Here is an 11,515-nt window from a genome sequence, read left to right on the forward strand (position 1 = left end):
CCTCTTTTTTTTTTTTTTTTTTTTTTGAAACCGGTATTCTTTGTATAACTATTTATCTTATTTGCATATTTCTAAATTATACAAATATTTTATAATTAATGTCTCTTTCTTCTCTTCCTAAACCTATAACTGAGATATGATTATTTGAAACAAGTCATGGATAAAGAAATTTCAACTGTTGTGCATAAGAAAACTATTTACTGGTATCAATGATAAACCTCCCTTCGGAAGTAGTAGTAATTGATCCCATGTGAAATATATAAATTAAATAGCACTCTCTTAAGTTAATGGGAGCGGGGTTAAGGTACTTGTATGTGTATCCTCACCTATTGACTTTAAAAAAATATAATAATGTTTTCATAATATGAAACATGTTATAATATATATTTCTATAATATGTAGTTTAATTTGAGAACAATTTTTCTAATTATTATTTAGTTTATGTATAATTATAACTATACAAACAAAAAACTTCTTATTTTATAAAAAGATGATGTTGGGGAGGTTAGGGACATGAGAGCAACAACATATCAAATGTTTCAGCATTATGAGAGACTTTAACATCATATCTTTATCTAAAATCTTAAGATATTAAGTATATAAACTATTACTTTTATATATGTAATATTTAATTCATTCACATTCAATATGAATCTTAACTACTTACATTTAAATCAAACAAATATCTTTTTAAAATTAATTTTATTAGTGGATAGTGCAAAATTCACTTGCATATACTCATACTACTTTTTTTTTTTACCAGTGTTTGAAGTACTTTAGTAAGTAAGGGGTGTTGATAATTTAGCCCAATAACTGAGGTTTGGTTGGCCCTAATTTTCATGGAGACCTGATTCAAGATTGGGCCTAGTTTTTTCTTCATATATCTTAAACTTAAATCTCCCTTCCATCTATAGAGATTTGTTAATATTTTTTTAAAAGAAAAATAAATTGTTAATGTTAATTTATGAAACACTATCAAACACGGTACCGATGGCATCATGTCCATGAATAATAAATTTGGATTAGAGTCCAATCCTATAAAAATACTATGCACTACCGCTATCATTATATATGTAAGACACTTTTAATCAAATCACATGAATTTAAATAATTGATAATAATATTAAATTTTTATTAATAATTTTATTATTCTTTTCAAGATAGAGTTAGTTAATAGTTTTATTATAATATTTATTATTGATTCTAGAAAAATATATAAATTTAGAATATATTAGTAAAAAAAATAGTTAATGTAGTTGACAATCTAAAGAAAGTTATAAAAAAATTTCAAATGGATTTTATATATAAAGACAAATATAGTATATAATTAGATTATAGTCTAAATATTGGTGTAATCATTATAAATATTATTAATAAAATAAAGTAAAAAAATAATAAATTGAGAATAATCTATATAATATACTTTTTTTGAAATAATTAAAGTTAATACTAACAAACTGTAATTTTAATATTATTTTTTTATCCATTTAAGTTTGATCTCGTGTTCTTTTCATCTTTTATTTTTAGTTTAAATCAATTGAATTACGTACTTGCCTTATATTATTAGTTAGAAATGCAATAATAAAATAATAAAATTAAATATCTTTTTCAGCACATTTTTTCCACATAAAAGCTTTGGACGGAGTAATAAATATGTGTATTGACCGATTGAGTAATTGACACGCCAAACAGACGTGTCCTTCGTATATTGGGGGGTGTGGATAATAAACATTAAAAAATTAAGTTCAACAATAATAAACATTAAAAAATTAAGTTCACGATGTTGCTACCTTCCTTCCTTGAACCTTCCAGGTATGTACATGTGGTGTCATTTTCTTCCTCTTATCATAATATACTACTATATAGCATTTATTCCATTCTGAATCTAAAGACAAGATTATTCTTCATCAATTGAGTTGCTTCCGATAATTATATTTATATTATAAACTATCTTAAGACACTGTTTGTGGCTCTAAACTAAAAAAAAAAATGCTTCCAGGAGTTGAATGTGCTCGAAAGAGAAGGTTGCATCAGAGCAGAGGAAGTTGTGATTCCACAACAACACCCTCACTTGGTTTATATACAAGAAACCTCCAACCCAAAGCCTCTTCACCCTCTTTAATGGTTAGTTTGGTACTCTTAATTGTATACTTTCTAAGGTCCCTGCCTAATTTTAAGTTGATTTCAATTTCAAATGCATTTATTTATTTTTAATATACTTATACACAAATTCGTGTATTTTGAAAAATTAATTTTATATTTTGATATTTAAAAAATAAAAATAAAAAGAATAATATAATATGATATTATATTATATGTTGATTTATATTATTTTTTAAAATAAAATATATCAAAAAATTTGTCATATCTTTAGATGATTTTCATGGTTGGTTAAGATGAAATGCATCTAAATTTTGAGATTTATTGTTTGAATATAATTAAACAGGAAAGAAGCGTGTTAAAGGTGAAATCATTCTCAGATGAGGAACTGGGAGGATCAGCAAGAGAAGCCAAACGGAGATTAGATGAGAAGTTCACAGCAAGTAAGCCAGAAAAGAACAAGTCTTATTTGTGGTTTATTGCACAACTAAAACCTTAGTGAACCCAAATAGGGGAATCCTTCATACATAAATTGCTCTTTTCTCTCTCTTTCTTATATTGAAAGAAATGTTATGTAATTTTTTTTTTCCTATACATATGTAATGTTTTATAAGTGAGTAATATCTCATTTATAAAAATAACTTGATCAAATTGACTAATGAGTCTATTTATTTATACATACAAGCAAGAAATTCGTCCTCTTGTAGGATCAAGCCGTTGTTATTTTATAGTGTCTCATTTATATTTTAAATAAAAAATATTATTTTATATATTAATAAAAAAAGTTTAAATTATAGTCTCTTTTAATTATGTGATATGTTTTCCTTAACTTAATTTTAGTCAACATTTTAGTCTATTATCTTTTTTTCTACAATTTTAATTATGTGATATTATTGTAACTCATGTACTCTCGTAACAACTCTCAATTTCAATCTTTTTCGTTTTGCATTTCATTTATTATTGAGTTTCTCATTTGGATCTAACTTAGATACATTTTTCTTTGTTTCATATCAATTTATTTGACTTGAATCAATTGCATAATCTTTTATTATCAAATTCAACAACAGTGTTTTGCTTCTCAAATAAGTAATTATTTATTTAGATAGAAAACATATTCAAAACAACGTTTAAATTCATTTGAAATCTTAGGTTGGCATCTAGCTTTCAAAAAAAATATATTTTTAACATTTAAATTCATTTGAAATCTTATGTTGGCATCTAGCTTTCAAACAAAAATATTTTTGTTAGACTTTCTTGATTCGTTGTTGTTAATTCCTTTATCAGCATCCATTTATTGATTTACAAATCATGATTTGGTATTTCTAGAATGATTTAATAAAAGGTAACATCAAATTCTGATTTTATCTTCAATAAATATTTTTCTTTGTTGGTTTAGGGTTTTCTCTGCATCTCACAAGTTTCTAACAGATATTTAATATCTTTCTTTCATGACATTAATATTGAGAAAAAAGTATGAATTTTTTTAAGGTGAAGTCGTGGCTAAACTATGTGTGTTTCTTTGTTGATTTTGTCTTTGTGACTCTTTAACTATTAATTTTTAGGGTTTTTTTGTGATTCTTGATAAAATCAATTTTTAACAGAATGATTTAATTTTATTTAGGTTAAAAATATCAATTGTGTAATGATTGCTTCTAGCCATATGAAAAATTTAATTAATTGGTATTTGACAATATTTATCAAGATTAATTGAGGTTAATATATACTTTTTTTTCATGCAAGAGACATATAATAGTCAATAAATGGTAGACGTTTCTCTTAGTCTAGCTATCGACCTGATGATCGTGGAGCAACATCATTAGAGGCTAATTAGATATTTCGATGAACTTCAATGTTTGATGGAGATGATTTGTATGTTTAGCAACTTCATTAATGTTTTGAATTTTGAATATTTAAACTATTTTATTTATTTTTTTAATTAAGTTTAATGTATGAATTGATGTTATTACTTTTGATAAAATTATATAAATTGGATTTAGTCGCAATAATTATATAGCTGTGTATTTTAATTATGTGGATGATATTTATGAATAATTGATAAAAAAAAAAAATAGGAAAAAATTGGATAATAATTTTATATTTTAAATTATTAGGCTTTCACATTTTAAATTGTCTCAAAACGTATATAGCGACAGTTGATAATTGTCACAATTCTATAGAAACTAATAAATTTAGTGTGTTTAACGACATATTGTAACTATCACAACATATTTAAAGGTGGTTAGAAATCGTTGCAAATCTTCTAACAACTAAGAGAACGGTTTTCTAAATTGTTGCAAACTAGTCTCACGACGCGTAGATCTGCATCGTTCATTTATTGCGGACAGATGCATAACGAGACAACAAAAGCACTCATAGATGCAATAACGAAACAACAATGTAATTATCCAAAAGAATATAGTTTCAATAAATTTACATAATTGATAAATAAATAAATTGACGGGATAAATATTTGTTAGTCTTTTATTTTTTATTTTTTTCTTCTTTCTTTCATTTTCAAACACTATTAAAAAATAGTAGACAGATATTTATCTGTGATAAATATAAAAATTTACATGGTATAAATATTGTCAGAGATAAATACAAAAGTTATAGTATAAGCATTTGATGTTAATACATAAAAAAAAATATAAAACAAATATTTATTAAAGATAAATATTAAAAAAACACATGACAAATTTTTATAATTGATAAATATAAATAAAATATTAGATAAGTATTTTGTCTTAATACACAACAATAATTATGGTGTCGGTGATAAATATATAAATCACTGAATAAATATTTGTCACTAATATACATAAAAAAATACGCGACAAATATTTATTATTGATAAATATTAGAAAAACACATAACAATTTCTAAATGTAAAAAATATTTTGATAAATATTTTTTATAGTTAAATAAATTAATTTTTTTTATTTAAAATTTAGACACCAGTAAAATATGAATGAATGAGTGTAATTCTAGATAGAACGAATTTCTTGCTAGTTGTCTTTTTTTCTCGTTAGAATAAAAGTAATATAGAGAAGTTAATTTTTTATTTTTCTTTACTCGGAATAGAGAGAAGTTAATAAAATGTGTTGAAACTGTTTAAGCAGTGACTACAGTTCGTGGTCTTAGTCTAGTTTTTGAGTGTTTGTCCATTGAGATATCAAGTACACCGTCAAAGAATAGTGTCATTCACATAGATTCCGTTACTTTTTTACACAAAATTGAGGAAATTCAGTTAACGAATCTGTATCACACGATTATAATATGTGAGGGGGAAGTTTTCAAGGATTTATCTAACTCTATAACTAACTCTATTAAATTTTCAGATTTCTTATGAGAATTCTTTAGAAAATGTATTATCTTCATTTTCTCATCTCATCTTTTTTATTTATGGATTTTCATCAGTTTCACCATTGAACGATTGTTTGGCGAAATCTATAGTTGAAAATTTGTGCAACAATACACGAATAAATTCTGAAGAATTTGTGTTGGTGAATTCGTGAAGTGTGAGAGGATGATCAATAAAATACTACAATGCCAAAGATTTTATGTCAATGGGTTTTCTATGATTACCATTCATCATTCACTAAATTTCATTCTTTAAGAAGTCCACTCTTAATTTGTTTTATTCGCATAGAAGAAAATCTTATGATTTTAAAAAAATAAAATAAAAATCCTATGACCATTCAAGTTACAAACTCATAACTTATGATATGTAACTTAAATAAAATCATATGAGATCTGTTTAGTGTCGAGTAGGGTCATTGTCCACACTAAATACATTTTCTAATCCCCTTACAAGTAAAAGATGCTTTATAAAAAAATGAATTTAATTTTTTTTCAAAACTCATTTGTTTCTCTTTCTCGTAACAGAGCCTTACATTTATTTATTTTGATTGTTGACGCACAATTCGACTTTAAAATCCTACTCTTTTTGTTCTGTTTTTTTTTTTATAAAGCTAAAATGAGACTCTTTAAATTACGACTCTAATATATTTATATATTGAGAATTTTTTTTTTTAATTTTGAGTCACCGTAATATTAGAATTTGATGGTTGATGAATTTTTTTAGCACTATATGAATTTTTGGTAAGTTAACTACGTGCAAACGACACTAACACATATCGATCAGTTAGATTGTTTTGTATTTGAGATTTTGATTATTTGATTCGTCATAAATAAAAACTTTAGACTATTTATAAAATTGATAAAATTATTCGATTTATACTTTTTTAAATGAAAATAATTAATTATCTCTATCTTTTTTTAAAGTTGAGTTTTATATGTTATTATTGAGACAATATGCTATAAAAAATTAAAGTATTAGTTACTAAGAATGATAGTATAATAACAACTGCGTATAGTATATCCTCTTAAATAATCTTGTTGTCCATGCTCTCAATATAGAACCAATCCATTGCGCATCTTCCTAATTTGCCATTTCTTTTCAAAGTCTCCATCCTAAAATAGTTTGTCTAATTAATAAATTATTTGAGATAATAAAATAATAAATAATACTTTATAGAGTACAACTGACTCTTTATTTTTTTATCTATAAAGTATAATGCCTATTTGATGGTCAAGGTAAATGTCCAAAGGCTTTCTTTTTAATTCCTAGCATTAATTGAAGATTTTGTTGTATTTTAGTTTGGCTATGAAACAAATTACATAAGATTGATGATTTAATTAGTTTTTGTTTCAAGATTAGTATAATTTAATTAGTAATTAATAATAGAGAAACCTGAATATAATAAATGTATATTTGATTTAATAAATATAAGAGAACATTACTCATGACTGTGATAAAATGATATTATTTAAAATTATATTTTTGTGTAGTCTTCATTTTTTCCTTCAATTTTTTTTTTCTTCAAATAAAGTTACAATTAATTATTATTAAAAATATGTTGTTGAAAATAGATCCCTTCAATTAATATTTTTTTGTAAGCAGATAACATTGTGGGTTTTCACCCTTTTAATAATTCATTTATTGATTATATAATAAAATTAAAATATTTAAAAAATTAAAATGTTATTTATAAAATAAAATACATTTAATTAAAAAATATGGTTAATTAAATGTGTGAAAAAAATAATTTTTTATATTATTTTAACAACTCCATCTTAATTTATTGATAAATTTATATTATTATAACAATTCTATTTTATTTTTCCGATAAATTAGACACTTAATTCTATTTTGTTAACCACTTTTTCCAATTATTTTTTTTAGGATTTAATAAATAAAATGAAGAAGAAAAAAAAAATACATCAAATTTAAAAGATTAAACTCATAGTATGTATGAGGCCATGGAAAATGAAACGTATGAGTTTCTAAAGTCATTGTGCACTTACACTTATTGGAAGATCAAACTTATGAATTGATGACCTTCATATCTCAATTATAGCCTCATACATGCAAAATATGTGTTTAATCTGTATTTTTTTCTTCAATTTGATATGATTTTTTTCCTCTATTTAATGTATTTTGTTGTATGTTATTAATATAACTTACTATTTTTTATTATAATTATTATTATTTTTATTATAATAATATAAATTTATCTATAAAATACGATGAGATGTTAAAATAATATAACACTATATTTGTTCTGGCACATCTAATTAACCATATTTTTTATCTTCTTAAATTTAATTTATTTTATTGTATTAATAGTGTTTTAATTTTTTTTAATTTATTAAATAATCTATAACTGAATTATTAAAAGAAAAAAAGAATCTCATTCACATGATACGAGCTTTTACTAGGCCTAGGAAAAAATTATTCACGAGATTGCAAGTCAAGATAACGAATTCCTGAATGGTTCTTCAGTCAGTAAGATAATTTAGTATTTTACATTGGCAATTTAATGTAAAAATTTGAAAAGTTAATATTAATATAAAAAATCCCTTAACGGCTAGTTTCCAACATCAAGTGACCGTTTCGAAATAATAATAACAATTCAAAAGCAACACAGACCAGAACCACTCAAACTTTCATCTCCGAAAAAAATTGTGTTATTTCAACATAACAACAAAAATGGTTTACTCTAACTACACCCCCACTTACTATTCAACCCTCCACGATTCAATCACCTCTTTCTGCAAAACAATTCTTCCTTTCAACTTCAAAAAACGATCTTTGCCTTCAGCAGAGCACAGATTATCAAAGCTACAATCTGATAATCTTAAATGGCAACAAGACACTTTTCACCAAGTTTTGAATCTGATGGGTCTCCACAAAGAAGGTATTGTGGCTGAATCTGAAGTTTCAGCTTTCAAAACTCACTTGCTTGAGACACTTATTGCTTCTACTCCAGAACAAGAACACGCTGTTATATTAAGAGATAAGCTTCTGTTTTTGCAGGTTAGTTCTGTCAATGAACCTTAATTTCAGTACCAATTATGTGCTAGGGATATATATATTTTCTAGAAACAATGAAAACAATTCTTTTAAATTTTTATTGTTTTTGACAATTATTCACTTCAAGTCAAATTAACACAATTTAAAAAAAAATAGAAAATATTTCAGAAATCAAATTTGCCTTAACTTTTTGAAGTTACTAAAAATATTTTCTCATTTAAGCAGAGATTGTCAGTTTTTCATACGTTAAAGATGCAAACTTTGAAATGTTTCTTGTTATTTTTTTACCTTACCAGGAACTACTTTATGCCAAGTGCATTTCTGAAGAAGACTATCATTCTTCAAAAAGGCCATTGGTACAAAGACTAGCAGTACAAGGAGCTAAGATTGAAGCTAGTGATATAATCGCATCGAAATTGAAAGACTCAAAAGAGAATTCAGAAGAGGAGTGGTCAGTTATTGACTTGAAGGATGATAAAAACAAAGAGAATTTGAATTCTAAGACCAGATCTAATCAAGGATCAGCTTTAAAGCAGATTAAAGGAGCAGCATCCGTTTTCGGCTTTGTTTCTTCCAATAACAAGCATGACAAAAACTGGTCTGAAAAGAGCATATTTGATTCACCTTCATTGCATTCAAAAGGAAAACAACAAAGTGAAGCTGGTTCAATTCTTATGGAGGAAACCGGACCACCCGAACCACCGAAGCAAAGCAGCTCTGGTTCGGAGAAGTTGAAGAGAAAACCATTTAGAACTTTGTTTCATAAGGAACAAAGAGAAGGACATGGTGGTTCTGAGATGGAACAAAAAGGAGGGAAATCAGTGAAAAAACAATGGGGATTTGATGGATTCAAGAAATGGAAGAGAAGTGAATTGGACGATGATGATGAAACAGCTCCTTTGCCTTTGAATCAGAGATCTGATAGTGAGGCTTTTGCAAGAGCTGTTGGGGAGGGACCAGACACTAAGTTGATAAAGAAAAAGTTGCATTCTGATGGTTCTCCATCTGATTTTTTCATAGATAAGGTTTATTTTTTAATTCTTTCATTATGTTTTTTCAATCTATGAATGTTATTTCATTTGAGTTAATTTTGGACATTAATTTTATTGTGAATTGTAAATAGGTTTTGGGAAACAATATAAAGAAGGAGTTGTCAAGAATTCAGACAGAACTCAGCAGCACAAATCCAAATCTTAAGTTTTCGTTAGTATTTTCTCATTTATATAATTTCTCTTAACTGTTTGTTATATATCATAATAAACTTCATTTGGAAAAATGATACTTATTGTTTGCATAGAATAGAAATGTAACTTTTGTTTGAATATGTTTTGTGCATACAGGAATGATCAGATTGAAGCAATTTCTACCAGAATTCCAGTGGATAAGGCTGATTTGAAAAACTACTTTCCGAAGTGAGTCAACTTATAACTTATTTTTAAGTACTTCCCAAAAATATCATTTTTTATAATTTCTTTTTTTAATAGAAAAAACAATAATTTTCACTGCAACAAACAAACTCAAAATTAAACACCTCTTTCATGTGGTTTCAATTTTTTATTACTTAAGTCTCTTTCTTATCTTATGTATCTCTCTCTATCTACTGTGTTGAAGATCATGGTGTGAGCGATATGGTGATGTTGTGCTGGATGTGGTGAAAAAGGAATTCAAAAACCACGTTGAAGAAATGGATAACATGCGGAGCATTGCAAAAGAAAAACGTGGAGGCAACTCAAAGCGATGGACAATGTTTGATGATGATGAAAACATTCATCCAAATCTTTTTGTTCATCATCATGATAATAATAATTCAGTTAGCAGTAGTAACATCAATCCATTTTCTCATGGTTATAACTTATGAGGAGAGCGTGTGGAACTAATTAAGCTGAGGTCTTGATCAGCTTCTTCCTCTAAGAAATCCATCTCTAGGATTTATTTTATTTTACTATAGGCAAATGTTAAATTGTTATATTATTATTATATATGTTAGTAGTCAGGGTTTGAAGACTTTTTTTCAAACTTGATGTTTCAGTTCAACCATTTGAGCTATGCCCCTCAGAACCTATCTGCATAAATATAATAATATTATTAAGACTTTAAGAGCATAAAAAGGAGTTCAACTACTGTACACTAATTTCATGATATCAATCCTTAACGTATCAAACATAAAATTTCACCTTGTTAATTAGTTATATATGCATGCATCTATGATTTGCCAAGGGTCCAATGGATTTTAGGCTGACGATTATCACTTATGCATCTTTGATTTGCCAAGGGTCCAATACACTTAACATCAATTTAATCTTTCAAAAATTCTGATATTAATTAGGGAGTCAAAGATTTAAAGTGAACCATTTTGATGACACTAATTTCTGGAGGAACAAATTGATGTGAAGTGTAGTATGTAGAAGGCGTAAATTGAAGTTTGGCCTAGATTTAAACTATTTATGTACAATGTACAATATCACTGAGACTGCACTTCTGAGTGTGCTGACGACTCTGTTAACCCTCCACAAACATTGCCACGACACAGAGGACATACACTGTAACAGAAGAGAAGCAGAAAAAAATGGTTACTAATATATTTTAAACAGGTAAATCAGGAAAAATGAGACAAAATATCGGGTTACCCGTGTATTTCCTTCAGCCACTTATCGACACACGACATGTGATATTCATGCCTGCAAGGAAGAACTCGTATTTGGTCCCCATCTTCATACTCCGCCAGGCATATGTAACATCTACCAAAATGATTTTTAACTTTGTTTTATTATGTTGGAAGATAGAAGAACTTTGAACAGCTAAATGAACAAATAAAAACAAAATATAGTAGAACTTTTATGTAAGCATTCAAGGGCAGAACAAAGTATCATAATATCCCTGGCATAGACTCGACTTGAGCATTAAAAGCTAAAAACTAATCAGCCACAACCACACTGACACATCAAATCTAGAGAAACTTGTTTACTTAGATAATAATTAGGAAGATCAAGGGGCTTACTGTTCAGCATCATTGCCTCCGTCAGCTGCATCAACCTTTTT

General features: G+C 26.6%; 3 protein-coding genes across 3 annotated transcripts in view; 2 read left to right on the top strand and 1 right to left on the bottom strand.

Annotated features, from left to right (window-relative positions):
- The first annotated feature begins 1,880 nt into the window (after positions 1-1,880).
- LOC101506464 (uncharacterized) lies at positions 1,881-2,741 on the top strand. The gene is made up of 2 exons (XM_004508343.4): positions 1,881-2,124; positions 2,447-2,741. The coding sequence occupies exons 1-2, from the start codon at positions 1,990-1,992 to the stop codon at positions 2,597-2,599; spliced, it is 288 nt and encodes a 95-aa protein (XP_004508400.1). The 5' UTR covers positions 1,881-1,989; the 3' UTR covers positions 2,600-2,741.
- Positions 2,742-8,063: 5,322 nt separating this feature from the next.
- Positions 8,064-10,510, top strand: LOC101506790 (uncharacterized). Its single transcript, XM_004508344.4, has 5 exons — positions 8,064-8,479; positions 8,773-9,501; positions 9,600-9,679; positions 9,817-9,888; positions 10,088-10,510. The coding sequence occupies exons 1-5, from the start codon at positions 8,153-8,155 to the stop codon at positions 10,332-10,334; spliced, it is 1,455 nt and encodes a 484-aa protein (XP_004508401.1). The 5' UTR covers positions 8,064-8,152; the 3' UTR covers positions 10,335-10,510.
- Positions 10,511-10,540: 30 nt separating this feature from the next.
- The window catches only part of LOC101493889 (uncharacterized), a 4,205-nt gene continuing 3,230 nt past the window's right edge, over positions 10,541-11,515 (bottom strand). The window contains exons 5-7 of the mRNA XM_004508559.4: positions 11,475-11,509; positions 11,104-11,214; positions 10,541-11,016 (exon numbers count right to left, since the gene is read on the bottom strand). Coding sequence (XP_004508616.1) covers positions 10,938-11,016; positions 11,104-11,214; positions 11,475-11,509 — 225 coding nt within the window. The 3' untranslated portion in view covers positions 10,541-10,937. The remainder of the gene's footprint in view (positions 11,017-11,103; positions 11,215-11,474; positions 11,510-11,515) is intronic.

Source organism: Cicer arietinum, chromosome 7 (genome assembly GCF_000331145.2).
Source record: "Cicer arietinum cultivar CDC Frontier isolate Library 1 chromosome 7, Cicar.CDCFrontier_v2.0, whole genome shotgun sequence".
Classification (NCBI taxonomy): Eukaryota; Viridiplantae; Streptophyta; class Magnoliopsida; order Fabales; family Fabaceae; genus Cicer; species Cicer arietinum.